This window comes from Vicugna pacos, chromosome 5 (assembly GCF_048564905.1).
Source record: "Vicugna pacos chromosome 5, VicPac4, whole genome shotgun sequence".
NCBI lineage: Eukaryota > Metazoa > Chordata > Mammalia > Artiodactyla > Camelidae > Vicugna > Vicugna pacos.
This window is the reverse complement of record NC_132991.1, coordinates 1,958,869-1,973,678: the sequence shown is the minus strand read 5'-3', so window position 1 is coordinate 1,973,678 and position 14,810 is coordinate 1,958,869. Positions and strand designations below refer to the sequence as shown.

Below are 14,810 nucleotides of genomic sequence, written 5' to 3'. Positions count from 1 at the left end.
AAATATGCTCCACATTAGTCTCTAGGAAAATGCAAATCAAACCTCAGTGAGGTACATTCTGACCCACTAGGATGGTGTAATTTAAACAGAACAACACAAAGAACAGTGTAAAATGGTGTAGAAAACAGTCTGGTAGTTCCTCAGAAAGTTAAGCATAGAATACCAACGAATTCCACTCCTATGTATATACCCAAAAGAATGGAAACATGTATTCAAACAAAAGCTCATACACAAATATTACTGACAGCACTATTTACAATAGCCAAAAGGTGGAGATGACCCAAATGTCTAGCAATGGTTCAATGGATAACAAAAACATATCCATACAGTAGAATATTACTCAGTCATAAAAAGGAATAAAGTGTTGCTGTATGCTACCACACAGATGGACCCCCAAAATGTTATGCTACGTGAAAGAAGCCAGGCACAAAAGTTTATATATTGTAATTCCATCTACCTGAAATCTCCAGAATAGATAAACCCATAGGGATGGAAAGCAGGTTAGTGCTCACCAGGGTCAGGGGAGGGGAAATGGGAGGTGACTGTTTAATGGCTATGAAGTTTCCTTTTGAGATGATGAGAATGGCTTGGAACTAGATAGAGTGATGCCTGCAAAATCTTGTGAATCTACTAAATGCCACTGAATTGTACACTCTGACATGGTCAATTTTATGTTATGTGAATTTCACCTCAGTAGAATCAAGTGGGTATTCAGGGGCGAGGGGAGGCTCAGGGATGTGTACTTCACGAATATTTGATAATAAAAATATTGCCACTTTATAAAGGGAAAGACCAAGAAATAGAGTCAGGGGCTGGGTAAAAGGTATGCTTCATAAACTATTAAGTCATTTGTTAAAAAGCTGACAGTTTCATGCAAAAATCATGGTGTCAAAATGTCCCTAGAGACAAAGCCTAATTCTTTTTATATAATTTTGCTTAATTAATTTAATCACGATTGTTATATCAGAATGCCATGCACCTTTATGAGTATGAGAGCACATGCTGTCCAGGATCTAACAACAGTGATTGACACAGAGGAGGTCCTCCCTAAATGGTCATTACTATGGAAGGGGCTTGAGGACAGACTCCAATTCTTCAGTTCCGCTCCCCTGCCTTGCACAGGGCCGGATGCAGGCAGAGACACACTGCAGAGACAAAGGGGACACATCACTGTGAAGTGTGTCTCCTGCAGGCTGTCCTGGGGCAGAGGCGGGGGAGGGGCGGGAAGGGAAAGCAGCTGCATTGGAAGAGTGGGTGCCCGGCCAAGTCGGATGATGATGGTGTGTGAGTAGCTTACTTGGACTCCGTCGTTATGTGCGTGCATCTTCCTTTCGACCTGCGCCTGCTTCTTCAACCTCCTCCTCTGCGTCTTCTCCAGCCACAGGTCATCTAAACTGACGTGTGAGTGCTGAAGGAGGCTCCGGGGTGGTGAAGGAGTCTCTCCGGGGACGTCCTCTGCAGAGACGAAGGGGAGAGTCCAAGTCCCCATCCCAGGGGGCGAGAGCAGCCTCGGAGCTGGCTCCATGTGAGAAGCTTTCTGGTTGTGGGAGCAACGGGGTGTCTTGCCTGGCTGTTTTTCCCCCGGCATGTGGTCCTAGAGAACAGAGAGAAGGACGTGTCAGCTGACCACACAGTGACCTTCCCCTGTTCAGTTTCTTTTGGGTACAATCCCATGTTTTTTGGTTAATCCCCAACATACAGATTCCATTGAAATACTTTGTTCACAGTAATTTCGGAAAATGTGAAGATCAGGAACAAAACAAATCTAGTTTCTGTAAAAACCTCTTTCAAATATTTCAAAAAATCAAGTCTTCTATGTTGATCAAAGAATAAGGTCTGGAAAGTAACTACTGAACTTGGCACACTCACTAGAAAGACTTTTTAAGGGTCAGTGGTTGAAGCAGAAAGCTCTTGCTTCAACAATACCCCTGAGAACAGAAACACTTATTCTTTCTTGGCACAGACATTAACTAGATGTGTACACACTGCACCTTGGCTCTGCTGCCATCACTTCGTCCCAGTTGCTGTTACTCACTCAGGCATCTTAAATGAATTTCAAAGTAAAATCTGTCCCCACTGACAGGACACTTCGCCTTGGTGTTGCGCGACCACCTCTCTGTGCTTTGAAATCAACCCATCCCACTGGGAGCACGTGTTCTTCGAGTCTGACGCCGCCCACCCTAGTCCCACCCCGGTGCACACCCCTTTCACAGCCCCTCTTTGGAATGTCACCCCCAAGCACTCTGTGTGTACTATTTGGTGGAAACAAAGGTAAAATCTCTTTTAACTGTTTCAAGTGTCTGCCTTAAAAAATGTAGACATACATACATGTATGTACATACACACATAACGGAGAAAGAGAAGACAGCAGAGGACAGGAAGGAGGGGAGGCATCATTACTGCATAATGGCTCTGGTGTGCAGCCTGGGAACTGGGACTTTTCAGAGCTTGCCAGGTGGTTCTACTATGGAGCCAAGGTTGAGAGTCACTGTGTATTTTATTGGCACCCAAATATTGCTCTGAGTTTAAAAAGTACTTTTACCTAGTCCTCTCCCCTCAACTCCACTGTGAAACAGCTTTATATTATGGATATATTGTTATCCATAATATTATAGTATATAGTATGCTATCATATGGCATGGTGATATATTAACCATAGCCTATAAATATGGTAATAAAAACTTGGCTTAAGTGATTGCCTGAGTTCACATAGCTCTGAGTGTCATTACACAGTTGACCCTTGAACAACATGGGTTAGAACTGCATGGGTCCACTTGTATGCAGTTTTTTCAATAGTATATACCACAGTATTACATGATTCAAGGATGGTTGAATCCCTGGATGTGGAACTGTGAATGTGCAGGGCTGATGGTTAAGTTTTCCTTGGCTTTTCCACCTCACAGAGGGTGGGCGCCCCCTGCCGCCACATTGTTCAGGGTAGCTCTGAGTTCTTCTGATTTTAAACCCCATGTCCTTTCATGATTCCACATTGTATAAATTCTACATTTGCTTTGTAGGTGGAAATAACATCTCCATAACTAAGCAAGGGCCACGCCTCAGACTCTGTTGTAACTCTCAAAGTCTCCACCCCCGCCCCCGTCCCAGGGGATAGATGGTAACTGAGCACATCTTTGTGCAAGACTCAATGTTATGCATTTTATGCACATGACATAAGGAAGCTGCCTCCGAAGGCTTTCAGTGAGTAAATGACATGAAACCATTGGTAAGGAAGCCAAGCCACCCTCATGCTGGGGCTTCCAGAGGAATACTGCTTACTGCCACCAGACACAAGCTCACTTATTTTCAAACCAAAAGAAAACTTGGACTTCTCCAATACACCATCCCCTAGCCTTCTACCAGCTCGTGCCCGAGCTGTTGGCTGGGACCCCTTGATGCCCTCCCTCAGTGATGCTTTTAACCTCAACTTCTGCTTTATTGGAATTTTAGAACATTATCATTTCCATAGCGTGGTTATGGGCCTTTAGAGAGAATTCTGGTTTAAGACTGGTGTCCTAAGTGCAAAATTTTGCTTTTTTTTTCCTCATACGCTTAATAGAAAAGAGTCAGCTCCCCTCCCATCCCTGATCCCACCCTGGAGGTGTTACTAGGGTCACATATCCATGTACTCACCAAGGAGCTTTGATTTTCTCAGGAAGAAAGGTCTTTGTTCTGAGGCCATTAATTAGAGCAGGATTTTTAAAGTGTGGTCCCAGCAGCACCCAGTATGGTGGGCAACCTCTAAGATGGCCTCCAAAGCCTTCACCACCTTGACGGAGGCCCTCGTATGAGCCCCTCCCCTTGAGTATGGTCTGGACTTAGTGACTCTTAGTGGCACTTCTAATGAACAGACTATGGCAGACGTGATGGGATGTCACTTCCAAGATTAGGTTATAAAAAGGTATATAAAAAAAGGCTGTGGCTCCCATTTGGGGGCGGCTCTCATGGGTTCCTTGCTTGGGAGGAGCCACAGGACATACTGTGAACAAGGCCTCCGAGAGGCTCCAGCCAACAGCCAGCAGGGATCTGAGGCTTGTCAACAGCCACCTGAGCGAGCGTGGAAGCAAGACATCCCGCGGTCCAGCTTTGAGCTGAGCGCAGTCCCTGCCAACACTGTGACTACAGCCTTGTGAGGGTCCCTAAGCCAAAGCTTAGTCAGCTGGTTCTATAGCAGCAGACGACTCATCACCTGGGAACTTGCTAGAAATGCAGATTTTCAAGGATCAGCAATACAACAGAATACTACTCAGCCATAAAAAACAATAAAATAATGCCATTTGCAGCAACATGGATGGACCTGAACATCATCATTCTAAGTGAAGTAAAGCCAGAAAGAGAAAGAAAAGTACGATATATCACTCATATGTGGAATCAAAAAAAAAAAAAAGAAAAAAGAAAAAAAGAGGACACTAATGAACTCATCTACAAAATAGAAACAGACATAGTAAACAATCTTATGGTTACCAGGGGAAAGGAGGTGGGAAGGGATAAATTTGGGAGTTTGAGGTTTGCAAATGTTAAACTGCTATATATAGAAATAGATAAAAAAACAAATTTCTTCTGTATAGCACAGGGAACTATATTCAGTATCTTCTAATAATCTTTAATGAAAAAGAATATGAAGACAAATATATGGATGTATATGCGTGACTGGGACATTGTGCTGCACACCAGAAATTGACACATTGTTACTGACTATACTTCAATTTGAAAAAAAAAAAAAAGATTTGCTGGATTAGTAATTCTGTGGGTGGGGCCAGCAATCTGTGTTTAAATGCCCTCTAGGGGACTCTGGTGCAAAGCTAGTTTGAGAATCACTGTACTAGGGATATTGGCAAATAAGAGAGGGGCAAGGCAGATCAGGCTGTTCCAGGGCTCCTGTCTACCCTAGGGTGGGGGTCAGAGAGCAGACTTTGGGGTGAGATAAATTGAATTTGAATCCTGGCTCTGGCTCTTACCCGCAGCGTGATTTTAGGCAAGTAAGTGTCCTTAACCCCCTCTCTGTTTCTTCACCTGTAAAATGGGAATACGAATGCCTCTCAGAAACATTCTGAGACTTGGCTGAGATAGCGCACATAAAGCATGTAGCACAACGCCTGTCACACATTCAATACACAGCAGCCAATGTTATTGGTTTTGCTAATGACCAGACGGGGCTGAGATGGCCGAGGTGGTGATGGCGTCCTGTCTTTCTGGAATGGTTTGTTTTCAGATCCCACTGAGAACACCACTACAGAAATGCTACTTAGCATTAAACTCATTCTCTGAGTTTTCATTTTTATTTGCAGGGAGGCTTTTTTCATTTTTATTTGGAGAAATTTTGACAAATCCTCCTTGTAGTATTGGGCAATACAGATTCAGTTTATTCAGTTTTCATCCCAGTAACTTTCTTATCCACAGATGAACAAGGTGCTCTCCTAATGTGTTTAATATCATTCCATCAGCCGACATGAGCAAGACTGATCAAAATCCATCACCACATAGTGCAAGGTACGTAGACATTATCTTGTGAAACTAGAACTTTCAGACTAAAGGAATGTTCCAGTAGGCAGACAAATTCCTGACTTCCAGAAGTCATTCAACAAGCCTTTCTTGAGCACATGGTATGTGCCAGACAGCAATGCAAATGCTAGAGATTCAGCAGAGAACAGAATAAACGTTGCCACCATGGAATTTCTTAAGCAATGGGAACTCAAAGATAGACAAAACAGAGTCCCAGCTCTCCAGGCACTCAAAATATTGAGGGTGATAGAGACCCCAACGCATAAGCTTTCTCTACATAGATTAAAAGTAGATGGCAGATGGTACTAAACTAACAGTAGTCCCTTTATTCTTGGCTGCTGGTTTAAGCACCTGAGCAGCTTTTTGGACAAAGCAGCTAAGAGTGGAAGGAGCTATCATTAGTTAAGGCCTACTGTCCATCTTTGTAATTCCAAGAGAAAAATTTAAAAAAGGATGAGACAATAGCAGATGAGGAATTTGAACAAAACCTGGTAAAGGGTAAGTGAATGTAAGAAGGGCAAATGGCGGTGGAGGGTGTAGCTCTGTGGTAGAGGGTGTGCTTAGCAGGCACGAGGTCCTGGGTTCAATCCCCAGTACCTTCATTAAAAAAATCAATCAATCAACCTAATTATCACCCCTCTCAAAAGAGCAAATGATTTAGCTGAGCACAAGAAGCTATCTAAAGGAGAGGAGTTATCAGGGACTGTGCAGGGCAGGACAGGTCCTGGGGAAACAGACGGAGGTTTTGGTGTAAAGCCTGTGTGTGAAAGTGTGACCCTGGGGTACCCTCCCTTAGCCGGGTCAGCCTAGTGACTACTCATCCTCCCTCTTCCACTTCCCCTTTCTTCTCCTCAAAATGCCAGCGAAGTTAAAACACCAGAGACTTAACGGTTTTGAATACCGAACAAGAGGATCCAGGTTCTGGGACAGCAGACTTACTGGTAAAAGCAGTGGAGGGGTTTGGGATGAAAACAGGCAGAGCAAACAGTCTGCAGAGTGAACTGTGGTTCAGCCCCCTGCTGCATTCCCAGAATAAGCCTGTGTAACTCCTAGGAGAGTGGAGGATGTGTCTCTGGCAAAGTTCACCCACCCCAGAGAAAAGACCTCCAAATACTGACTTAGAAAACAAGCAACTCCTCACTTAACCACCTGTGGTGAAGCCGCTGGCTGATCGGCCCCCAACGCGCCCACCGCACTAAACACACGTTTGGTGCCTTACTCTTAAAAATATGAAATGCAGCCAAAGACTCCCTGACATTCCTTTCAACACACTAAAAAGACCAAAATAAACAAATAGGGGGGAAACACTCAGGAAATAGAAAATGTGGGTGATAGAAGAAAAGTTCAAAAATGAATAGCCTCAACAAATGAATTGCCTCAAAAAAAAAAAGTGGAAGACTCTGTAACCATGAAATAGGAGCAAGATGCTATGAAAAAAACAAAAACATCCAGAAAACAGGGGCCCTCCAGTTCTGGACAAGATGATTGGACACACTTCCCTCAATTCATCCCACTAATTGCAGCTGAAATCTTGAGATAGTATGTAGAAAACAATAATATAAAGACTGAATGGTAGAGAGACGAAGACACAGCAGCTAGGGGTCCTAGAATGCAAGGAACAGCACACCAGTGAGTTCCTTAGTTTTCTCTGCATCCTATATTCGATTTATATATACCTCATATATGGGTCCTGGAGAATCTTGTAACCTGGAAATACCACTAGGCACAGACACAAAGCCCCAACAAAAGCCTGCTTTTTCTACCCAGAGGACCAGTCTGGCAAGACAGAAAACCTTTAGACAAGAAGTGCGCTACTCCAGCATGGTAAAAAGCATGGAACATGCCCTCATTCCCCGCCTCCCTCACCAAGGCGTGAGTGGAAACTCCCAACCCCATCTGGCTACAGTGACGTACAGCCCTCTCCCAGCCTCGTGACGTTAGGAGGACCTAGAGGGAAGCTGGGGCTTCACTCCCCTTCCAGTGGCAACGGGGCCCTTCTGCAGGGTGTCTCCCATCCCCTACTTGGTGGTAGTGGAACATCCCTCCCCTGCGCTGCTAGGCTGGTATAGGGGACAGCGCAGGAGAAAGCCAGGACTTTCATCACCACCTGGCGTTAACATGACCATGACCCCAAGGGGAACATGAACAAGTCTCCCTCTGAACCAGGGAGGTGTCACAGGAGTTCTAGTGGAGGATCTCAACTCCTGTTCCCACCCGTCAGTGATGAGACACCCATCCCTGCAACAGGTGGTCAACAGAGGCCAAAAAAGGAACCTGGGATTCCATCCACTCTTGGCAGTAATGGGGCGATGCCTACTTTTTCCTACTGGTGGTGTCAGAAGTCTGCAAAACAGAAGAGTTAAATAAGATACAGAGACTCAAGACATACTGCCCCAAATATCAGGAATAAAACTGAAATTCACTAGTCATACAAAGATTGGAGACAAATCTCAACTTGAATTTTAAAAAAAACCAACCAATGGATGCCAACCCTGAGAAGACACAGATGTCGAAATTATCTGACAAATATTTTACAGCAGTCATCATAAAAATGTTTCAAAAAGCAAAATAAATACTCTTGAAACAAATGAAAAATATTTGATAGGAAAAAACGGTAGAACATCTCAGAGAAAATATATTAATGAAATAGAAAATATAAAGAATAACTAAATGGAAATTATAGAACTGAAAAATACAGTAACAAATTAAAAATTCAATGAATGGTTTCATGGGAAAATGGAGAAGACAGAGGATCACTGAACTTGAAGATAGAAAAATAGAAATTACACAATCTGAACAAAAAAGAGAAAACAGACTGAAAAAAAAGTCTCAGGGACCTGTGAGACTATAAAGAAAGATCAAACACTAGAGCAACTGGAATCCAAAAAAGAGAGAAGAAAGTAAGTGGGGATGAAAATGTATTCAAAGAAATAATAGTTTAAAATTTCCAAAATTTGGCAAAAGACATAAACCTACAAATTTAAGAAGCTGAGTAAACTCAAAATTAGATAAACTCAAAAAATTCACATAAAAAATCTTCATAATCAAACTTCTGAAATCTCAGGACAAAAAAAAATCTTGAAAGCAGTGAGATAGAAAAAATACCTTTCTTGCAAGGGAAAAGCAATTTAAATGGCATCATTAAATGACTGGGTAAAGAAATTGTGTATATTTATACAATGGAATACTGCTCTGCTATAAAAAAGAATAAGATGCCATTTGCAGCAATATGGATGGACCTAGAGATTGTCATTCTAAGTGAAGTAAGTCAGAAAGTGAAAGAAAAATACCATTTCACGCATACGTGGAATCTAAAAAAAAAAGGACACTATGAATTCATCTATGAAACAAACAGACTTGCAGACATAGTAAACAATCTTAAGGTTACTGGGGAAAGAGGGTAAGAGGGGATAAATCTGGGAGTTTGATATTTACAAATGTCAGCCACTATATATAAAAATGGACTTTAAAAAAAGTTTCTTTTGATAGCACAGGGAATTATGCTCAATATCTTGTAATAACCTTTAATGGAAAAAATATGAAAATGAATATATGTATGTATATGCATGACTGGGACACTGTGCTGTACACCAGAAATTGACACATTGTAATTGACTGTACTTCAATTAAACAATAAAATAAATGAATGACATTACTAGAAACCATGAAGACCAGAAAGAAGTGGCTCATTTTTCAAGTGTAATTTTTCAAGAAAGTAATTGTTTGGGTTTTTTTTGATTAAATAAGGTTTTAATATATATGTATATGAAAGGGTCCTTATTAAAAATGGATTATGAATCTCCAAGGTAGAAATAATAAAGTCTCTACTACTAAGTTCTTACTTGTTATCAACTTACAAGGAAACATAGACTGGCAATGAACATAGACTATCAAAACAACCTGTACTTCAGTTCAATTGATAAATAGAACTACTAAGTAGATACATTCAGATACATTATATATAAATCCATGTTGATATAGTCTAGAAGGAAAAAAAATGGAGAATTAGAATAAAGAGATACAGTGGCTAGGAGATAATCTACAGCAATAATGAAGTCTCATTTACATTATAGTATGAATAGTTCAATATGAAACTGATTTTTAATTTTATATTCCATTATGCGTATATTAGGTATCTTTTTTTACCTTTTTTATTGAGTAATAGTCATTTTACAATGTTATGTCAAATTCTAGTGTAGAGCACAATTTTTCAGCTATACATGAACATATATATATTCATTGTCAGTTTTTTTTTCACTGTGAGCTACCACAAGATCTTGTATATTTTTCCCTGTGCTATACAGTATAATCTTGTTTATCTATTTAGCATTTTAAAATCCCAGTCTGTCCCTTCCCATCCCCCACCCCCTTGGCAACCACAAGCTTGTACTCTATGTCTATGAGTCTGTTTCTGTTTTGTATTTATATTTTGTTTTGTTTTGTTTTGTTTTGTTTTGTTTAGATTCCTCATATGGGCGATCTCACATGGTATTTTTCTTTCTCTCTCTGGCTCACTTTGCTCAGAATGACATTCTCCAGGAACATCCATGTTGCTGCAAATGTTGTCGGGTTTTGTGGCTGAATAGTATTCCATCGTATAAATATACCACTTCTTCTTTATTCAGTCACCTTTTTTTCATTCAGGACTTTGAATATCTTGCCACACCCTTCTGGCCTATAGTGTTTGTGTAGAGAAATCAGCTGAGAGCCTTATGGGGGTTCCCTTGTAACTCACTCTTTGTTAGTTTGTTTTTCTCTTGCTGCCTCTAGCATCATTTCTTTATCCTTGACTCTGGCCATCTTGATTATGCTATGTCTTGGTGTGAGTCTGGGTTCTTCCTGTTTGGGATCCTCTGAGCCTCCTGTACTTGGATATCTGATTCCTTTAGGTTTGGGAAGTTTTCAGCCATGATTTCTTCAAATACCTTTTCAATCCCCTTTGTTCTTTCTTCCCCTTCTGGAACCCCTATTATGTGTAGATTGGCACGCTTTATATTATTCTATAGGTCCCTTTTATTGTTTTCATTGGTTTTTATTTGTTTTTCTCTCAGCTGTTCTGATTGGGTGCTTTCTGTCATCCTGTCTTCTAGGTCACTTATTCATTCCTGGGCATTATCTAGACTGCTTTGTACAGCCTTTAGGTCAGCTCTCATCTCAGCAAATGAGTTTACTAATTCTACTTTGTTCTTCTTTATAGCTTCTATTTCATTTTTGACATATTTTATATCTCTAAACACTATTTCTTTTACTTCCTTCAGTACTATGAAGACTCCTTTTTTGAAATCTTGACCTAGTAGGCCATCAATGTCTATTTCCTTGATCGTGCCTTCAGGGGATTTCTCTTGATCTTTTAATTGGGAGTGGTTCCTCTGCTTCTTCATATTGCTCATATCTGTCTGGCACTGTGGCTTAAGGAGTATCAGTTATCTAGTTCTCCTAGAGAAAGGCGTGCTCTTAATGATTTTATCGAGAGGTATTTGTTGCTTCCTCCTGTTTCGTGAATTCAGCTTGCTGTTTCCAGAGGCCCTCTGTTGGCGCCCTCATCTGTGCTGCTCCCAGCGGCTGTCGGTTAACAGATTGCGCCTCCTCCCAACACTGGGTCAGGTGCTGAGCTCTTACCCGGTGGGCAGGCGGGTCACTCCCCCTCCCAGCACCATGGTCAGGTGCTGCGTTCCTGCCAGGAGGGCAGGTGGCCGCCCGCCCTCTCCGGGCACCGGTCGCTCCGCTGCTCTGTGCAGATGCCCGCTCCGCCTCAGGGTGGTGCCCCAAAGGCAGGCTCAGGGAAGACCACGGAACAGCCCTGCCCCTGCTCTGAGCCAAATCTCAGCTCCTTGTTTGTCTTGGTGGTGCGAGTTCTCTGAGGTGCCAGGGCAGAATGATCCTCTCTGCCTCGGGCTGTAAACAAGTCTCAGTCCTGCGCAGGAGGTTGCGGAGCCCCTGGGTGCGGATTCAGGGCTCGGCCCCGCCCCCGCCCGGGCGCTCGCACAGGAGGAGATGGCGGCTGTGGCTGCGCCGCGCCTCTCTTCTCGAGAGAGGAACCAGTAATGGCGCTGTGGGTCTGAGGAGACAAAGGCTACGGTGCCCCTCCCCCCAGGGCACAACAGCCATGTTGCTTTGCTTGTTTCACAATTTATACAGGACCAAGTTTGTTCTGTTCCGTATCCCCTCCCAGCCACAGTGCGCAGCCCCCTGCCATCCCCCAGGGCTGCATCAGTGCAGCCGCCCCGGTCCTCCGCCCGGCTTGGGCAGCCTGCCCGGACCCAGCTGCCAGCTTGCGTCTTAGGCTGGGTGTCGTCGGGACTCTTTGTGCCCGCTTAACTCAGTTCTGTCGGTCAAGGGGTGCTCAGGGCAGATCTGAGCCTCGGAGGCTCCCCCTCTGTCCTGCTGGCCTCTCCGCTGGTGGTGGGAGACCTAGCGAACGAGCGCCAGTCCTCCTTTGCTGCTCCCTCCCCACTGGACCGGTCCTGCATTGTTTTGCTTTTTCTTCTATTTTCCTTTTCTCCTACCAGGTTTTTGGCATCTTTGTCTTTCAAAGAGGGGGATGTTCCCTGAGAGTTCGGCAGGTGCTCTGGTTGGCTGAGTAGGTCCATAGATGTGAGTTTTGGTGTATTTGTGGCAGAGGGTGAGCTACAAGCATCCTTCTATTCTGCCATCTTGCTTCTCTCAAGAAGGTAATTGTTAATGCAAAATCCTATATCCAGTGAAAATATTCTTCAGGAATAAAGGAAAAATCAAGACATCCTTAGAGGAAGGAAGACAGAGAATGTGTTGCCATCAGATATACCCTAAAAAATGGCTAAAGGAAGTTCTGAAACCAATGATGAAAGAAAGCAACTTGGAACAAACATCAGGGGAAAAAAATGTAAAGAATAAAAATATGGGTAAATACAACAGACATTCCTTCACCTCTTGAGAGTTTTAAATTATGTTTGATTTTCAGAGCAAAAATTATAATATCGTTTGAAGTAGTTCTCAACACATTTAGAGGAAATATTTAAAGACAATTATAAACAAGATAAGGTAATTTAAGGGGAGGCGGGATTTCTACACTTCACGTGAACTGGTAAAATGTCTATACCAGTAGATTGTGATAAGTTGTATGTGTACAATGTAATTCCTAGAGCAACCACTAAAAACTAAAGAGACTCAAATAAGCTATGGCACATAAAAATAAAATTCTAAAAGATTCAAGTAACACATAGCAGTACAAAAAAAATGAACATAGAACATGAAACAAAAATAAAAACAAAAGTAAAAAGGCAGACTTAAGCCCAAACAATTACTTTATATATAAATGGTAAATAATATATGATAAAAAGATCAGTTAAAAGCAGGTAAGGGCAGAGTGGATTAAAAACCACAACCAACTATATGCTTAATATATGAAACTCATTTCACATATAATGATATAGGTACGTTGAAATAAAAAGGATGGAAAAAGTAGCTTGTGGGCACCTGAAGAAAATCAGCCTGAATCTGTGGGTCAGAGAGAGAACACAAATTTAAGCCAACTTGTAGAAAATAGAAGGGAGACTGTCACACCCAGCCGGGCACTTTGCACTGTCGGTAGAAGGCATACTAACTTAGGAAGCCTTTTAGCAGAAGGAGTAGGAGCATGGGAGAGGTGTACTCACAGAAGGTCTAAGAAAACCTCAGGGTTACTAGCAGGGCTGACAGCATGTATTTCTCTCCCGAGGGCAGGCAGAGAAGACTGGAGGTGACTGCCACTTCAGTTTGAAGACAGCGACACAAAAGTTGAAGGAACATGAAGAATCAAGGAAACGTGACCCTACAAGGAGCATAGTAATATTCCAGTAACCTAGCCTAAAGACATAGAAGTCTGCAATTTACCTGACAAAGATTCAAAACAGCTGTTTTAAGGAAACTTGATGAGCTACAAGAAAACACAGAAAGACAAGTCAACAAAATCAGGTAAACAATATATGAACAAATTGAGACATTTAACAAAGATAAAAATCATTAATTGAAAAAAGAACTAAACAATTCTCAACAAGGTGTATATACAGGAAACACACCTCAACATAATAAAGACCATCTATGACAAGCCCACAGCTAAATGACATCATAGTCAATGGTGAAGAGTTGAAAGCTTTTCCTCTAAGATCAGGAACAAGACAAAGATGCCCACTTTCATCACTTTTATTCAACATAGCATTGGAAGTCCCAGCCACAGAAATTAGACACGAAAAAAAATAAAAGGCATTCAAATTGGAAAGGAAGAAGTAAAACTGTCATATTTTCTGATGACTTCTGCTGATGTTATGTTTAGAAAACCCTAAAGACTTTACCAAAAAACATTTAGAACTAATAAATGAATTCAGTAAAGTTGCAGGATACAAAATATACAGAAGTCTGTCACATTTCTATAAATTAACAACAAACTATCAGGAAGAGAAATTAAGAAAACAATCCTACTTACAGCTGCATCAAAAGAATAAAATACCTTGGAATAAATTTAGCCAAGGAGATGAAAGACTTGTTCACTGATAACTATAAGACTTTGATGAACGAAATCAAAGAGGATTAATGTCACAAATAAATGCAAAGATGTACTGTGCTCATGGATTTGAAGAACTAATATTGTTAAAATGGCCTTACTGCCTAAAGCCATCTACAATTTCAATGCAATACCTATCAAACTTCCAATAGCATTTTTCACAGAAATAGAACAAACAATCCTAAAATTTTTGTGGAACCACAAAAGACCCCAAATAACCGAAGCAATCTTGAGAAAGAAACAAAGCTGAAGATATCATGCCTCCTAATTTCAAACTATATCACAAAGTATTGTCATCCAAACAGTAGTGACCAAGAAACAGACACATAAATCAATGGAACAGAATAGAGAGCCCAGAAATTAACACACTCATATATGATCAATTAATATGTAACAAAGGAGCCAAGAATATATAATGGGGAAAGGACACTCTTTTCAACAAATGGTATTGGGAAACTGAACAGTCACGTGCAAAGGAATATGTTGCACCATATGCAAAAATTAACTCAAAGGTTTGAATGTAAAGCCTGAAACCTTAAGACTCCTAAAAGAAAACATAGGCAGTAAGCAACCTGACATTAGTTTTGGTGAAGATTTTTTGGATTGGACATCAAAAGCAAAGGAAGAAAAAGCAAAAATTAACAAGTGGGACTACATCAAACTATAAAGTTTCTACAGAGCAAAGGAAACCATCAACAAAATGAAAAGGAAACCTACTGAATGGGAGAAAGTATTTGTAAATAATATATCTGATGAGGGGTTAATATCCAAAATGTATTAAGAACTCACATAG

At 41.5% G+C, this 14,810-nt stretch overlaps 1 protein-coding gene across 2 annotated transcripts in view; it reads right to left on the bottom strand.

The window, feature by feature from the left end:
• Positions 1–14,810, bottom strand: part of ARHGEF4 (Rho guanine nucleotide exchange factor 4) — a 200,017-nt gene that overhangs the window by 93,888 nt on the left and 91,319 nt on the right. For both annotated transcript variants that reach the window (XM_072960762.1, XM_072960763.1), the window contains exon 3: positions 1,298–1,594. In XM_072960762.1, the coding sequence (XP_072816863.1) occupies positions 1,298–1,594 (297 nt within the window). The remainder of the gene's footprint in view (positions 1–1,297; positions 1,595–14,810) is intronic.